Raw genomic sequence first — 17,109 nt, forward strand, 5'->3', positions numbered from 1 at the left:
CTGACCAATTCTTGATTGAGCAAAGGCCAGTGCCTCACTGTGATACTGCTCCTCACACTGCAGCTCAGCATGGCCAGAAAAACAATCATGCACAAGGAGCAGTATCACAGCCAACCCTTACTAATTAGTCACACTCCTTAACTTGAATTACTTTTTGCCACATAAAGCAAATCTATTCAGTCCTAATTTTGATAGCCTTATTCACACTATAAAACAGAGTTGATAGATCTATACCAAAATTATTTAAGGCGTCAATTCCAGATTGATAACTAAAGTCTGACTGCACATTAAATTGATATTTCATTTTGCTTTCTAGAAGATTACACAGCATACAATCGAGGGCTAGATGGGGTCTGTTACAATATTGTCCATATACCCATGGTCCTATCAGGAACAGTATAGCCTGCAGAATCCCTAGCCCATCAGAAACTTATGTTTGATTCCACACTGTTTCACTAAATTATTATTTAAGTAATTGTATGGATTGCATCTATTTGCTTAGCTATTCTTACATCTTATCATTTCATAATAGCAGAAAATTGTGAATGACATGCATTTGATTACTGTTTTTCCTTGCGATGTAGTGTTACTTTGGTTTTGGAGAGCAATCTACTTAAATTTAGAATTCTGATACTCAGCATTTAAAATAAATACATTAATTTAGCTATATTAATCTGCCAAATAACTAAGAAAACACTACCTGTAGTTAGTGAAATAAATATCTGATTACCGTGACCTCCAAGTATATAGAACTAGTAGATTTAAGACTCTCCCACCCATTTGAGTCATACTGAACATGAAAACATATTTACTTGCTTTTTCAAGTCCTATCAGTTTCATAGCTTTGAATGATTGAGTTACTGAAATGAATTCAACCGTATGAACTGAAATTAAGAACATCTGAGTAAAGTGAAATGAAAAAGTGCCTTCTCTGCACCTATGGAAGAAACTACAGTTGCCAACATATATCACTTCAGGAAGTTCTAGTTTTACATGCTTAACCACCAACTTATCTCATTTTAATATTTTGACTTATCTTGAAATTAAAAAATATGTATTGATGAATATTAATCTTGTAACTATGGTTGGTGGTTTAAGGCTTATGATGTCACATTTAAATAACATATTTTCCCGTATATTTTTCATTTAATTTAAAAAAATGTATTCCCATTTTACTTTTCTATTGATTCTTCCATTCATTACTCAGCAAGAGAAGACATCCAAAGAGAGTTACTATGATTGACAGACAGCAGAACACTAAACAAGTTATTATAGACAATAAGCATATTTGTAATGTTCTTCTCATCAGGAAAATCCCCTAATAAGGTTGTCAGACCTTATGAAAGTGAGAACAATGCATTTCCCATAGCTTTGACCTACCCAGTGTCTGCAGCAAGGGCTCGGTGTAAGGAACCACATGAAACCAGACGGAGGGGTCCAGCCCAGCGGTAGCAGGCAGGCCGCTCTGCCCGTTGCTAAGGAGGCCTTGCTTTGCCAGTTCATTCCTCAGCCCTGTTCATAGAACACAAGGAAACGTTGTGTGATGCAGTTAGATATGAAAACATACCAAATGTTTTGATTCATCTGACCACAGTTTCATTACGGAGACATTAACGTGCGTCATGCTGAACTTACCTAAGAGATGTGAAACGCAACTTAACTATCCCCTCTCCCACAAATCATATTCATTTACAGCAGGGCAAATGGCTGTTGAAAATTGTGGCTTGAACACGGCTTTCTCTGGAGACACCTCTGCTTTGTGCCCAGCACCCCAGTTGTTCCCATTACTTTCTAACTCCTGCTGTGAACTGAAATGTGGAACAAATGCATGGAAGATGCTACCAGCTCTTGAATTACAGTTAGTGTCTTAAATAAGTTGCTGTCCCCAAGGGAGAGAAGTCACAAATCTTGAGCCCAGTGCTCAAGTGCAGGCCCTCAAAGTGTCTTGTACCCCCAGGTGCAAGGCCAGTGTCCTGTACCCTGCACAGCACCACGTGGCCACAAAGTCACTGGTAGGATTACAAACCTGAACAGAAATATCATGTTCTGCTCCTGTAACTCCCAGTCTGGAAAACACCTGTTCCACACCACTTTTAGAGACACTAAATGCTTGAAACTGGCAATTTCTCAGTTCCTATTCTTCCTCCAAAAGGCTGGGCTACACACAGGCAGTACATTAAGGTACTGGCATACAGTACATTTTCACAACAATTAATTCAGCTTTCTGTAATAATATTTCAGACCACAGTTTTAAAGGCTTGTTATTTAAAAGTTACTTTGTATATGTTTTCCTTCTACAAGCCTGTCAAAAATTTACTATAGTGTAGCATGGGAAATGGATTATTAGCGCTAGAGGCTGATGGCAAACCTCAGACATCAAACACAGAACTGACAAGAGATTTGAGCTTGTACCATTGGCAATCACCTACCTGTTTTTCAAAATTCAGTGGCATGAGTAACCAAAAAATGTGCCATTGCTGCCACAGCAGCATTACCTGCTGTTTATTCAAAATCAATGCATGGCAAAAAGTAAAGCTTGGACAAAAGTTTATGTTCTTTGAGCCTCAAGACAGAGATCCATCACCCAAAGACATCTATATCTGCTCTATTTCAGGAATGATTGTTGAATTTTTCCTTGCTTTGAAAACCAAACAAGGTTCAAGACCTTGAAGAGGTAACTGCTTTTCAGGGCCATTGATTACAAATGCAAAATTTTTTAGTGTGGTATTTACCATCCTCAAATCCTAGTGCTATTCTATACTTCCCAGAGGCCAAATCAAAGCTTATGGGACAAGAATGTTGGCTTCCCCTCTCCAGGGGGGACTAAGGTATCTCTGTAGATCAGTTCTGAAGCAACCTTAGAACACACGGGAAGAGGGATTTGCAAAATCCACCTACAAACAAAAGAACAAATATCTGAGCTCTCTACAATGAGGGAAAACATTTTACCTTTCCAGAATACACTTTGTTCCAGTGCCCACCTGTATATTTCTAGTGCAAAGTTCCCCATGCAAAACATGAACACTGTAAACATAATCTGTGGCACTTTGTGAGAAAAGTGGCAGAAACTGTACTTCTCTAATGAGCAACTTTCCTTGGGTCTACAGGCAGCAGGTGACACAGTGCTGTAATTAGTCTGCTGTGATTAATCTGCTGTGCCTGTACATGTTTTCAGAACATTCTGTGATAGTCTCGGGAGAAAAAGCAGAAGACTTTTTGAATTGTCATTTTTTCCAAACCTCTAAACTTTCTTTTCTATTGTGGATGGATTAAAGGAAGTAATCTTGCAGTGGATGAATGTCTCCATCATGAGCCATTTGTGGTGGTGTTAATGGAGGGGTCAGCAAATGTGATCCTCTTCTCAGCAGTGGTGTCTGAGGGGGAGGTTGCAGAAAACAGGTTCAGGAATGAACTGGACTCTCCTCCTGCAGGCAACACGCCCACTGCCAGAGCAGGAAGAAGCATGCAGGGCAGGTTCTTTGTTCCCTACTGATCACTGCTGTTGCCTGGGTTCTTCCCCACTTGAGACCAATGTCAGCTCCTCCTTAAAAAAAACCTAAGTAACACTTTTCCAGAACCAGAGCCTCAGAACAGAGCTCTGACTCAAGTAAGATGATTTGGGACAGCAATTTGTCTCTTTTTTGACAGTACCTACATATAAATGAGTTACAGTTCAGGTGCTTGGGAGTTAGAAGTATGCAGAACTCAGGACTGAGGTTGACAGGATTAGATGCTATCCTCAGGCTCAGTGGCACATACATATTTTTGCTACCCTACCTCTCTGTGCAATAACACCAAAGAGGAGGTTATTGAGATGGTGAAGCCGGGTCCATTATGGAGGTTTACAGTGGGAAGCCAAGAGACAAGGCTCACAAATTCCAACAAGACGAGGTTTCAACTTGACATAAAGGAAGAACAGCTCCCCATAAGGATGGTCAAGCATTGAAACAAAGGCCCAGAGATGTGGGGGAATCTCAGTTCTCGCAGATTTTCAAGAGCTTCTGAGGTCCCTTCCAACATGAGTTACGCTATGATTCTAAGTTCAAGGGGGCTCCAGTGCTGAAGATCAATCAACAGACAAAGATCAACCTGTTCTATTGGATATGTAGTAGTGACCAATTTACACATGGGTGTGGAGATACATATAGCAAAACTATAAGATCAGGCCCTGATATTCTCAGTAAATATTCCCTGCAGTGTAACAGCTGTAGTTAGACTGTTCATGTTTAGCTCACACACACTGAAATGCAAACCTCTTCAATGCTGTTGAGCAGTGAAAGCATTACCTGTTACCAATGCGGGAATGTGATGACTTGCATTCTCCTTTCTCAGCAACAAGATGAGACAGTGCATGCGTGGTTCAGGAGAAAGCTCTCCTCTTGCAGAACAGGTACCAGGTGAACTTGAAATCTTGCTAGGGCAAAATACAGAAATCTGAAATAATGAGGGTTAGATTAGATAATAAATCCAGATGTAATCACTATAGGGCTCCTGCAAATATCTAAATTATGATGGCATAAGATACAGCTCACCAGCTGAGCCATAGTAACTTCCAGTAGCTAGATGTTCATCTGTTCATGAGACAGAGGAATGTAATTTAAACCTCAGGGAAGAAGTTTAACATAAAAGTGTTCTGCCTTGCAACTGGGCTGGACTAAAACCAGGACAGTTATAGCTGAGCTGATATGTGGTACCATCCTAAGTCACTGATGCAAAAATGATCTTGAGTCCCAAATGAAGGGATGATTTTTCAGAAACATTTAGCTCCAAACAGCACACTGAATCAATAGTTGCTGCTGTTAACGTCTTAAATGGCTGTTTAGGAGCATACTCCAAATATTTGGCTATTCAGGCTGTAGTATTCCATAAATAATTTATGCTTATTCTACAAAAATATTATGGGGAGAAGCAGCGTTATTCCTCAGGCTTGATCACAGAACAAGCAGAAAAGAGGGGCTTTGTATGCAGTTTAATTTACAAAATGATGCATTTACCGACTGACACAGCAAACAGCCCTAAGTATGATAATTTAAAGGGGTCCGCTCCTTTGTAAGAGACGGTGCCACGTGATTCCTGGGTGATTTATTGTGTAAGAAGTGCAGAATCTGACTTCTTGCATACATTAATGTTGACTGAAATCTTGCATTTATGATTACTGCTGTTTCCTTAGGCTGACTTGTAAAAATGCCAGCTGTACTCTAACTCAAATCTATCGTCATGTTAGACAGAGGCTCAGAGAAAAATAGAAAAAAGTTAATTTTGACAATAGGAAAAATCTTTTTGCAACCCATCTGGAATGCATTAAACTAGGGGACTTCATGCTGAAAGGCCATAAGCAGTCCCAGAGGGACTGGAAAGTACATAATCAAACATCAGTCTGTTAGAGGAAGACTATTGGTCTGAATACACATTCACAGGTCAGGAATTATTATTGTGGTTTATGGGGCTACTGCCTGCTCTTGCTTATTTTGAGATCAATGGTAAAATTCATATTTGCCTTAGCAGGAGGAGGCCCAATTATGAATTTACACTTTTGTTCTCAGTGAGAGGCTGAGGCCTGGTGGGATTTTTCTACTAAAGAAAAAAACAGCACTGAAAGCAGAGTCCCAGTCATAGGAATACAGAGAACACAAGTGCTGGCTACCTAGTAAAGAGAGAATGAGTTTCCTTGAGAACACTTACTGGAGGAGTGTCGGCTCACACACCCACAAGCTCACAGCATAATTAGTTTCAGAACAACTGGTAGCTCAAGGTATCAACTGAGCTGTGCATTCTGTCCAGTACCTGACTTGTTGTCATGCTCAGCACAACGGCTTGCTTGGGTGAAAGCTGCAGCTGTCTGATTCCTTGCAGAACAAACCCCCGATGAGTACAGACCGAAATCACATTACCGTATGCATGAGGAGATACCACAGGTGACACCATCAAAATGATGTCCCCTAGATCAAAAAGAGGGTAAGAAAAGCAGCATATTATTTCCACAGAAGCTGTGGTATCAATGCAACGCAACTCTCACAGTGGCTGGCTCCAACTTAAGAGCATCCCAAATGGTGACACTGTGTTTTATGGTTTGTTTGCTCTACCCAGCTCATTATGAGTACTGTCAAATGCCAATCTAGAATGGAAAAGCTTATGGCATCATCACTAATATCTCTGTGAATCATCTACCCCAAATAGTCTGTCTCATCAGGTCTATCTAGCTACGAGCTACTCATCTATCTTTGTGGCATTTGTGCTCTCAGTTCACATGCTGGCTGTGCACCAGCCCCCGCCGGGCTGTGTTTGAGCTCTTACCCTTGCAGCTGGCACCCCGACAGCAGGCAGTGCCCTCAGGGGCTAAAGAGCTGACAAATCTGGCCACACTGATGAGTAACTAAATAAGGTCAACAAGACCAACTGGCAATTAGTCCACTATAAAGTGCATGAAGCAACCCCAGCCATTCCTCTCTGCTATTATTGGTGGTCCTACCTGTGGCTGGCTTCTACAGTCTTGTTCAGCACTACCTTCTGTTTCCTTTTGTTCCTTCTTTAGTCCTGTCTTCAACCTTCATCCCAGAGCTTGCCTTGTGGCACAGGCTCCCAAATCTTTGGACCAGCCTGTGATCATGACCTCACCTCACTCTTTGTTTTGGCACCATCTGTGATTTCACACATTCCTGTCCTTGGTCATTGTGATAATGGTACCAGCCTGCTCTCTCCTACCCGATTCTAATCTACTAGGTCTGGGTGCTCATGCTCTCCTTGCATCCCTCATCCCAGTAGGTAAGGCTGTAGAAGCAACTGCAATTTACATTGGGTTAAAACTTTGGGATTTTAGACTCCTGTTTTTTAAGTTGAACCCCAAACTCACTGCCAACAAGGTGGCAACACATACTATGAGCAAGTTGAAGAGAAAGAGCCTACAAGACCTCCTGAGCAGTGTCTAAGCCCCATCCTAGGTAACACAGAACAAGCTCAAGATTTTTCCCTGAAACCTCTGAGCTACCTGAGGTCTTTGCTTTGTTCTAATCATCTTGGGTCTCACTTTTACCATTACTTTCATTATTATATTGTCATAGTCCTAATATAGCTTTTCTTTCTGTATACAATGTACATTCAGATCTCCACAACCTGCCAAGAGCGAGCTCTGAAGACAAATTCTTCTTCTACGTGAGTTTCCTCTACACTGCCCCATTAATTTCTCTTGGCTCTAACCAAATGATACAATGAGGTTGGAGTATTTTACTCTCTGTGTCCCACTTACACTTGTTTTTTGGGGGCAGACTAGCAGCAGTGAATGTTTCTTTCAGTTCTAGACTGCGATATGGATATCTGTTCCCTCAAGAATCTGACCAAGGCTCAGCCTGGTAGTTCAAAGCAATGGCAACAGAACAAGGGAAAGCTTGTGTTTATTACTAAGGATGGGACAGGCAGAGTGTTTCTTTGCCTAAAATTTCTAGTTGACTTTACAGCTTTAATTTTGCAAGCTTTGAGCCAGACTGACATTAGTGCCACAACTATTACATGTGAACTGTCAAAATTTAGGGTCGCAGGTGGTAAGATTTTGGTTCCTCTCTAGTTGATAACACTTTAAAAAAAGTTCCCATACACATATCCTAAATCAACAAGAATACCTGCTAGGGTCAGTAAAGCTTTCATTACTGAAGGGCCAGATATACCTGGTGGGAGCTGCAGTATATTTGTTCTGTACGCTCTGTCTCCAAGAGAACCTGCTGAAGACCTGAGGGAAGGAGTCAGTGAACGTTTCCTTTCCTTAAAACCCCATAGGATATCTGTTCTCTGAGCAGATTTTCAGTTTCTCTTCTGAGAGTCATGAGATAGTTATCTATCTGAGGAGCAAAGCTTGAAAGTGACTTCCTGAGCCCAAATACAGATGGAACGTGGTGTGGTGTAACTCAGCAGCCCACAGCCAAAGTGAATCATTAATGGCCATAAAAGGAAGGGGAGGCAGTAAGTGTGACTCATTCCATCAGCAGCAACCAGCTGCCATCAATACCAGTCCCAAATAACACACAGCCAATGGCTGTCTGCCAAGCTACCTGAGTTAACATGCCCAGTTATATGAAAGAGCATCTCAAAGGTGAGACTTTTCTTTCTACCTTCTCCATTTTCTTTCTGTTACTTTCCACTCCTTTCATCTTTTTGGCTTATGCTTTCATTCTTTTCTCATACATTCTTTCCTTTAGCAATATAATTTTCTGTGCCTACTTTCTATGTCAGTACAATCCTGCTTTCCTTCTGCCATCTCCCTGACAGCTGCTGAGCTTCCACACTCCTCAGGTTTTTTTTCCTGTGAAACTACCTTCAATAGTAGAAACTGGATATCAATGCTTTAATAGCATTGTCTAAAAATCACTTGTGCCTGAGATCTGCTGTGTCCGGCCCCACTGCAGAGGACTGTCAGCATGCTAGCCTGCTACAGCAGACACCCCAGCAGCACACAGATCCTTCTCAGGTGGCTACAAGGCCTGCATGCCTTATCTGGTTTCCCTGGGACACAGTAAGTTTGCTGCTAGCTAGGTATGAATTTAGAAGCTGGAAGACTACACCTACAAAGGGAAAAGAGGGATCTGGGCAGAGCCAGGTGCTATCCAGTTAATATTAGCCCCATGAAGTGCTTCATTTTCTGGCTGTGTGGTCAGTCCTGTCCTGAAGTCTTAACCATTTCATACCTATTATTATTATATTCAACTCTTCACCAGTAGTGGTAGACTATCTCTAAACAGATAAACATGCAGGTTAAGGACACTCTTAGGTCTTCACATGGCCATTTCTTTGATGAACAGGCCCACTTCATTTTAGGCAACAGCGTTTCACTAGAAATTCATTCCTGGCTCTAGAGCTGCCCAGGTCACAGCACTGAGCAATCCAGGCAGACAGAATTGCCTGAAACAGATGGGCTAGAGCAAGATAAAATTGCCACTGAAGGATAACCATAAGACTTCAAGGTTCATTCCCTAACACTGACCTTTGGTAGTTGAGACAAGCATTGCTGGAGGTCGAGACAGCACCATGCCCTGGAGATCAACCTTTTCTTCACTTGCTTCTGCCCTAGTTGACGAAGGACTCTGCGAGCTAAAGAAAAATAAAAAATATTAAAAGCTGTTATGCCAAGTTCTGACTGAAACCTACTTCCCACAACAAACCCAGGGCCACAGAAACTTCTCTGGTAAAACTGCTTTACTGGAAAATCCATTCCAATACACTGTCTGTGATGCAAGCTGCATCAACGTCTCTCACTGAACATATTTTTATATTGTTCCCTGCAAGACTCTCCGTGTTAAATTAAAAACAGCTAATGCAAAGTAGCCAGCTTGGCAAGGAAATCTGGGAATCAAGAAATATGTTAGGCTGTATTACCAGAGCTTTTCCTGCCCACAGATTTATCATAGTTGCTATTCACTTTTGGTTCTTCAGCCAGAGTTTAACCAATTTTAAAGGTTCACATTGGGCAACAAGCACAATCAAGTCTGGCAAAGATGTTCATGGCAGTGAAACCTCTACAACATTCCTGCATACTCAAAAGGACCAAACCACAGCATGGTGAACATAAGGTGTGATTCTGAAAGCCAGGGTCTGACAAAAATGCAAACTGTGGTCTGCAGAACAGTTTGGTGAGGTCTGTGAAGTGCAGGCTGCTCAGGCAAACCTGCCTTCCTCATCCCCTGCCACCATAGGGTTGACTGGAATATATCCTGCTTGTTCACTCCCAGGAGACAACGGCATTTGCAAGTATAATCTGAAAACTGCAATCTGAGTTGCAGTTTGTATTCTTGCCTCCCAGTGGACCAAATTACCAGCATTAGGAGAAAGACAAGTGCATTATTTAGAATGTAGCACCACTCTGGACTGGCTAAGTTATACCAAAGGAGCAGAATTAATCATCTTTGTAAGACGAAAAAAGCATCCCTGAGGAAAATAAACAAATAAATAAAGAGAATGAAACTCTATCAAATCATTTTTTTCAAATCTTAAGAGAGAAAATTATGAGTTACTGTTCATGGCCAAGCAGAACTGAACTCGGACACGCAGTCCCTCCACAAGCATCAGATTAATTCTACAAGGGTGCACTTTGCCACTCTGCAGAAACGCCAACAGGACCTCACCTCTAGTCTGCTGCCACTGACACAGTGTGCCACACTGCACCCAGCACCAGAAGGGATCTTTAAAAATCTGTCCAGAACTTGCAGGTACAGGGCCTTGTCTGAGCTTTCTGCAGGGGAGTTTCACCACAGCACCATTTATTCAGTTCAGCAATATTAAAGAGAGATGGCAGAGCTTGAAACCCCTCTGTGTAGAGGCTGGCACCCCAGGTGATTGCACAGGCCTGTGTGACAAGCATGACAGCCAGGGAGAGATCTGTAGTTTGACATTCTTTTGGTTGGTGGAAATTCCTTGAAGGAATCTTTTGATAAAGCACTGTAAAACAAATGCTTCAAGTCACAGATCTACCTATGCTTGGAATAACCGCAGGGGTGACTTTCAGCAGCCGAAAAAAGACAGGTTCCTCTTTTCTTCCCTTTGCAGGTCAGCCTGCTCTGACCCTCTGGAGGAAAGGGACCTCTAAGTGCAGCAGAACCTTTCATTTACACACACCCCCTTAGGTCTGAGTCTCTGCCCAGGAAGTTGCAAGATCGTCAGGAAGCAAAGTGATTGTTTTGTGCTGTAGATCATCCTCATAATGGAAAAAACTGCTGAGAGGCTTGGGAAGAAGTGCAGGGAAGGAGTGCAAGAGAGTCCAGGCTACTGATCCCACCTTGCCTCTGCCTCTCTGCAGGGGCAGACAGCGTGCAAGGGCTGCTCAGTGCCGACCTCCACAGAGCTGCCGAGGCTTTGCTCGCTGTCCCTCGCCCCTTTCCCTCGTTTGCATCTGCTCTGCTGAGAAAAGCCAATAGCTTCAAAGCCCAGTTCCCTCTGCAGCCATATCCAGACCCATCTGAGAGTGAGATTCCAGGCTCCTGAACCTCACTTGTTCCCAGCACTTTTTGGCACCCTATTGCTATGCCATTAGTTTCTAAATTGCATTTCTCACACTGGTTGCCAGAGTTAAAAGTCTATAAGCCACCCTTCATTTTCACACTCTTCTGTCATAATCCTCCAAAAACCGTTCTTCATCTGAAGCCTCTTATCTCTAATTAGTTGATTCAGAAGGCACATAGGGCAAAGCTAGACCAGGCTTTCTAGCAAAGGTCCCCTCAGTGGACCATGGCCTTGCAGCCCTTCTCCAGCACCAGGCCCAGCTGGAGGAGGTCTTGAGTCAGACTGATCAGTTGTACCTGGCACAGAGAGCCCCAGAGCAGGCACTGTATGTGTATGAATTACAGGCCTAGTTACCAGGGAACAAGGAATGTGAAATAACTGCAAGAGTTCCACACCTGATACCTTGACACATCCATTACGTGCTGCAGAGAAGATAGTCCTGTGAGAGAGGGATTTTTGCAGACTCTAGTAACTGATTTGGAAATATAAAAAGTGGACAGAGTGTTCCCACCCTGTACTCTTGTTCACCGAGACCTTTATCAGAACACTGATATATAAAGACAAAGCACGCTAGTTGCGTGCCTGCCCAGCCTCCCTGTCACACTTCGTGTGTGAGAAAAACCCTAGTTTATCCAGGGTCATTACCTTGCTCCATCACATCGGGAAGCCGGATCCAGGCCACCAGCACACAGCGCTGCCCCAGCAGCCCTCCCTGCAAACCAGAGGCACAGCTCCCGCTGCACCCGGCTGTCCCGCTGGGGCAGGTAGGCAAGAGGCTCCGCTTGGCTCCGGCAATAGATGGCATTGATGGAACCGCAGTCTGTCACACTCGCCAGCTTCGGGTCAGATGGCCCAAAGATATTCTGCAAGGTCCTACGTGCTTTAGGCCCTCTCAGGCTTAATGCCACCACTGGTGGCACCCTGCCAGTCTTTGAAGTATAGGAAGAAGGCAGCTTTTCTGTGAAAGACAAACACATGTGACTAAAACATGGCACAACTCACCTCAAGGTCATTCATTCCACTCAAGTGCTGTTTTCAGATCTGTCACAGCCAGACTTCAACAAAATAACCTACTGGTTACCTGTCCTGTGGGTAATATGCTGGCAACCAGCTGCATGTTTTTACCCAACAGTAAATGAGATTATTCAAGGCAATCTCTTAAATAAAGAGGAGTTGTTTGCCGCATATTCGCTGTGAAAAGGGGCACGTACAGGGTTAGTTACTACTGATACACTAGAAGTCAGCACCTTAACTTGTGCAGCATGTTGTTCATGTCCACAAGGAAGGCTGGGATATCAAAGGGGAGACAGGACAAGAACACGGGCCTGAGGAGAGGGACATTTTCTTTAATTTTCCATCAGATATGGGAAAACTGGGAAGGGGATCACAAACTGGAAACCTGTGGATTTCTTTTATAGATGATTTCCCTCTGCATCTAATACAGATTTCATACTATGTTGTAAGATGACATATCCATGCAAATATTTGATTAGCCACCTTTACTTCCCTGCCAGGACTTGAACTGTGGCTTCCCTTATTTCCTGCAACAACACTTCCCTATGTCTCTGGCAAACCTTTCTCCCTGTCAACTGTCAGCGTAGTTGGAGGCCAGTAAGTAACCCCAGAAAAAGGGTAAATTTGGCTCCTCTGCATTTCTTACTACAGATGTCAGAAAAAAAACAAGGTGTGTCATTTTCTTCCCTGAGGTTTAAAAACATAGTCAACTTCATCATTTGTTGCATAAGAATCAGAAGCCAGAACATAAGTCTCCAGAGCAGGTAGATAATGGAAAAATTGGCTATAAATGTTTAAAATAATCTTTTTAAAGTTTTCAAGCTAAGGGTAAAAATCTAATTTACAAACTCGCATAGCAGTTCTCAGCTCAAATGAATCGTTTCTTCATATGAAACGTTCCTAAATAATGGTACATGGCACAGAGCATTGAAGCAGATCTGCTGCCTGTCATCTCCTAATGACTGGTGATTTTATGGTTTTCTTATTCATTTCTGGATTCCTTCTTCATTTTTCCAGCTATCAGTATGAATGCACTATGTGCACAGTGCTGAGACAACTGCAGTCCCATTTCTAAGGCGGTCTGCTCCTATTGTTTTCAAATGTAAAATAAGGGGGGAGTGAGACAGGAGAATTTTTATCTGATTAAGCTGGTCTTCACTCACCTTTTGCCTGAGGAAAAGGAAACCCATTTCTCTCACTCTCAGCCTGCCTATACCTTTCCCCAAGAGAAGTGGATTGCCCGCATTTGTGATGGTGTCAGATGCAAACCTCCCAGGAGAACTTCTTGGCTTAAAAGGAAGTACAAGCCATGCTATACTACAGAGGCAATCTCTGTACTTTGCAGCTAATGTAATGCCTGTTGCTCTAGAGTTATATTGCATTAGCAACTAATAATATTCCATATACACTTTAAGACAGGCTTCATTATTTCTATTTCATAAATGGAAAAAAAGACTTAAGTGGTACATGCCGATATTTAAAAATATTGGTGCTTAATGTTAAAGACTTAGTGATTTGAGTTCAGAGATCCATATAATTTCTGTTTACCTTATCTTCTTGATCTCCCATCTCAGACTATCTTCTGATGGTGACATTACAGGATGGCTAGATCAGTACTTTTGCCCATGCCTCTAAAGCTCCATAAACAATGGGGTAGGAGAAATTGTGGAAGGGGGAGGCTGGATTTTCTGCAGCTAAAACCCTCAAGAAGACCAGTGGAAACTAATTTAGTATATTTAACTTACACGAGTCTAACCCTGGAGCTGCAGTCTGGGAAAGACTACTGCAAAGGAATGACAACTGAAGTGGTTTGAGACACAAAAATATATCAAGGGTTAAAATTCAACTCATGGGTATTCAACACTGGGAACAGAAGAAAAGAAACAGCCCAGGATCTTTTATCATTTCTTTAGGGAAAGATATAGGAACTGATAAAGCAACGCTCGTGTAAATCTGATACCCTTTCCCCTGCGCATGCAGCACCACATCATTGTTCTTCCTTGGCACGTTTAGTGATCTTTGCCTTCGCCTCAGTATCACCACGTGATGGAATCTCTGAAGGAAAACTAGGCCTCACCTGAGCTGGAGAGCAGCACGTCCTGCTGAGGATAGAGCAGGCGGAGTCCACAGATATCCAGACCAGAACTGAGTACCAGCTGCAGCATGTGATGGGTAGCCAGGGGACTTTGGAAAAGAGTTTCAAAGAGCAGTGCCATGGTAACCTGAACAGCAAGAGCACATTGGAGGAATGAGCCAAAACCTTCCAAGCCCTCAATACACAGCTGTATCTCTTCTGCGCACCTTTAATTCCCATGCTTTACTTACATCCTAAGAGCTTTATTTTATGCTTATGTGCAGTTCAGCACAGTTGGATCTTAGCTTCAGATTAAATCTTAACTATCTATGATAATTAAGTCTGAATCAATTTCTGCAGATATAACTGTGCCTTTTGTCACATAAACCTACTAATAAAAAACTGCAAGTTCTCCTGGGCAGAGACTGAAGTGTTTCATTCCTGCTGCTCAACTTTGTGTATTACAGAAAGTTATTTAAATAATAACAGGCCAACTGTTTTTTCCTCTATACCTACAAAAGTGCCAAAAATCAACATTAAAAAAAAAAAAAACCAAAAGGCAGACACATCACTGGTACTGTCCCACATTTACCTTTTGAAACCTTCTTTACCAGACTAATCCAATTCAGCCTACCCTGGCATATAGAAAGACACGCATCAACACATACTGAATGTCTATACCCAAAAGGGAATAAATGACTATTACTTTCCCATAGAAGAAACATATTGTTTAAAAAAGCAGGCACTTTATGACAGGAAGTTGTATGGTGCTGTGGGTAATAAATTGTCTAGCTGTAGATCAGACAAACGTGATGGTACTGGCCTCAAATTTGTGCACAGTTCTCCTGGATGTAAAGCAACACAATGCTATCCCCAGCAGCAAGTTTTATGGCTGCAGTGAACGCCAAATGAATTCATCACTATCGGACACTTTAAATGAAATGCTACTCCCCCATAAACACATTATGAGGCTTATTCCATCATGATAAATGAAGCTATAAATTTACTCAAATCATAAAAAAGTGGTCTAATTAGGAATAAAAGCTCTATTTCTTTATGTTCATCTAGCTGAAGCTCTCCTGTTATTAACCCACTATTCACAGTAGCCAGTGAAGAACTATTTTCTGTAGCTGCCATGAGCGTCCCTGGGGCTTAGCTGCGTGGGCTCAGGGCCAGCTTTGATCCTGCAGCTGTCCTGCACTGAGCCCCCGCCGTAACCACCTGTCTCCCCTTTGCTTTGGAGCCAGGCACTCGCCTTTGCTCCCTGTCTGAGCTTTGTTGCAGGTTTGCCTTGGCCCAGTATACGTGTCACTAATCCAGCCATTATCCAGCTGACTTTCTGGCTTGGCCTTGTCACTACAGACTCTTGGCTGACCACAGTTATTACTGCTGCACCTGCCCTCCTCTTCTTGCTTGGGTGATGCAGGACTGCACGCTGCCTGCGAGGCCACTGGCCCTGCCTGCCTGGCTGTCAGTCTCAGCTCCTGGCTCACCTTCCCTGCCAGCACACCCTGCCCTTGCTGTGAGTCTGTACGGATCCGCTAACAGCACTGCCGAGGCAAGTCAAGGAACTGTAACAAAGACATGAGGCACTTCCCAGCTGCACCAAGCGCCAGGTAACTTCAGTTCCTAATTGTGGACTTCAGGCATCTTCCAGGACAAGCCTGGTACACTCTTGCTGCATGCTCAGGAAGAGCTTAATATATCTGCATCTCCCTGAGTCAATGCTAACAGCCAACTGAACTCTGTCAGATAAAACATGCTGGTCTGTGTTGTGCAAGAGCTAGGAAAGGTGAGTTACCAATGCTAACAAGTTATCATACATGGGTAGAGATCCAGTACATTTTGGTATGCACTCCTAAACAGAAGTAAATATCAGCTAATTGAAGTTACCTTAACTTTCTCTTCTTCTGGGGTAAAATAAGTAGAATTACTTCCAACTTCTTCATACAACACATACACAGTTACTCTAGGTCATGCACAGTACCAGAAGATTCAGGCATTTTTAAAAATATTTCTGAATGCAAATTTAAAAAAAGTTATGTTGTATATTGGCTTGCAGTCAAGTGGGTTTGGGTTGTCAAAATTCTGCCTACTTCACTGATTTGCATCTGGTTGGTAGGAATTTCTTCAATCTGCACATTCCATGGTTTAATATTCTTTGGCTCAGAGCAATCAGCACGTCGATACGGATGACACAAAATACTCACCTGATGTATTTAGGTCTGAGTGAGAAATGCTTCAGTATTTATACAAAACCTCAAGACTGAAATATTTCAGGTAACTTAATAATCTCTCAGCTTCCCACATCATCCCACAAGTCAGAAAGGAGCGGTTGGGGTTTCTTTTACCTCAGTGTCTGTATCTCTGCAAGCCTCAATGTCACTGCTATGAGGGAAGTATTCTTCATCAGTTTCAACTGTCTGCCAGTGAAATCCATTTGGCACCACAAACACCTTCTCCACTGCCTGGAATGTACAAAGGATGCCTCTTACCTGTGTTATCCTGACGCCTCAAAATAAAGGGCTAGGAAAAAATAGTATTTTATGGCTAGAGAGCACAAAAAGATGCACATTCATGGATTAAACCCATTATTCCAGTGTTGTTGGTCTGTCATTTAATTCTCACATCCATACCACTAGCTCAGATTAAGTGATATGAATCCGCAACTGCTTCCTGAGAGACCCAGCATTCCCAGAGTCAAATCCAGTGACCCTCCAGCCTGCAGAGTACCCATGGACAGGAGTTGCATGCAAAAAGTACTGCATGGTCAGGCTGAGCAGCTCAAGACCTTGATTCTCCACATTGTGCAGAGCATCCAGCAGAAAAGAGCTTTGTGAAAGGAACGCTCTAATTAACTAATCAAATGGAAGGGTAGGGGAAAATGGCATGAACTTCTACATGCCTGTGACCAAAATAGGACGTTTCTCTTGTGCTCATGTCACCACAAGTGACACGTATCTGCAAGTCTTATTGTGCCACGTACTCATGGATAGGCAAAAAGACTCTGGCATCTAGGTCGCAGCTTTAGAGAAGTGCAG

The 17,109-nt window shown here is 42.7% G+C and overlaps 1 protein-coding gene across 7 annotated transcripts in view; it reads right to left on the minus strand.

Moving 5' to 3' along the window:
- The window catches only part of DNAAF8 (dynein axonemal assembly factor 8), an 88,212-nt gene that overhangs the window by 26,394 nt on the left and 44,709 nt on the right, over positions 1-17,109 (minus strand). For 6 of the 7 annotated variants that reach the window (XM_082064263.1, XM_082064266.1, XM_082064264.1 and 3 more), the window contains exons 14-20: positions 16,420-16,536; positions 14,072-14,216; positions 11,626-11,938; positions 8,969-9,075; positions 5,785-5,939; positions 4,287-4,434; positions 1,381-1,512 (exon numbers count right to left, since the gene is read on the minus strand). In XM_082064263.1, the coding sequence (XP_081920389.1) occupies positions 1,381-1,512; positions 4,287-4,434; positions 5,785-5,939; positions 8,969-9,075; positions 11,626-11,938; positions 14,072-14,216; positions 16,420-16,536 (1,117 nt within the window). The remainder of the gene's footprint in view (positions 1-1,380; positions 1,513-4,286; positions 4,435-5,784; positions 5,940-8,968; positions 9,076-11,625; positions 11,939-14,071; positions 14,217-16,419; positions 16,537-17,109) is intronic. The other variant, XM_082064265.1, reaches the window with a different exon arrangement.

Source organism: Streptopelia decaocto (assembly GCF_964273445.1).
Source record: "Streptopelia decaocto genome assembly, chromosome: 13".
In the NCBI taxonomy this organism is placed as follows: domain Eukaryota; kingdom Metazoa; phylum Chordata; class Aves; order Columbiformes; family Columbidae; genus Streptopelia; species Streptopelia decaocto.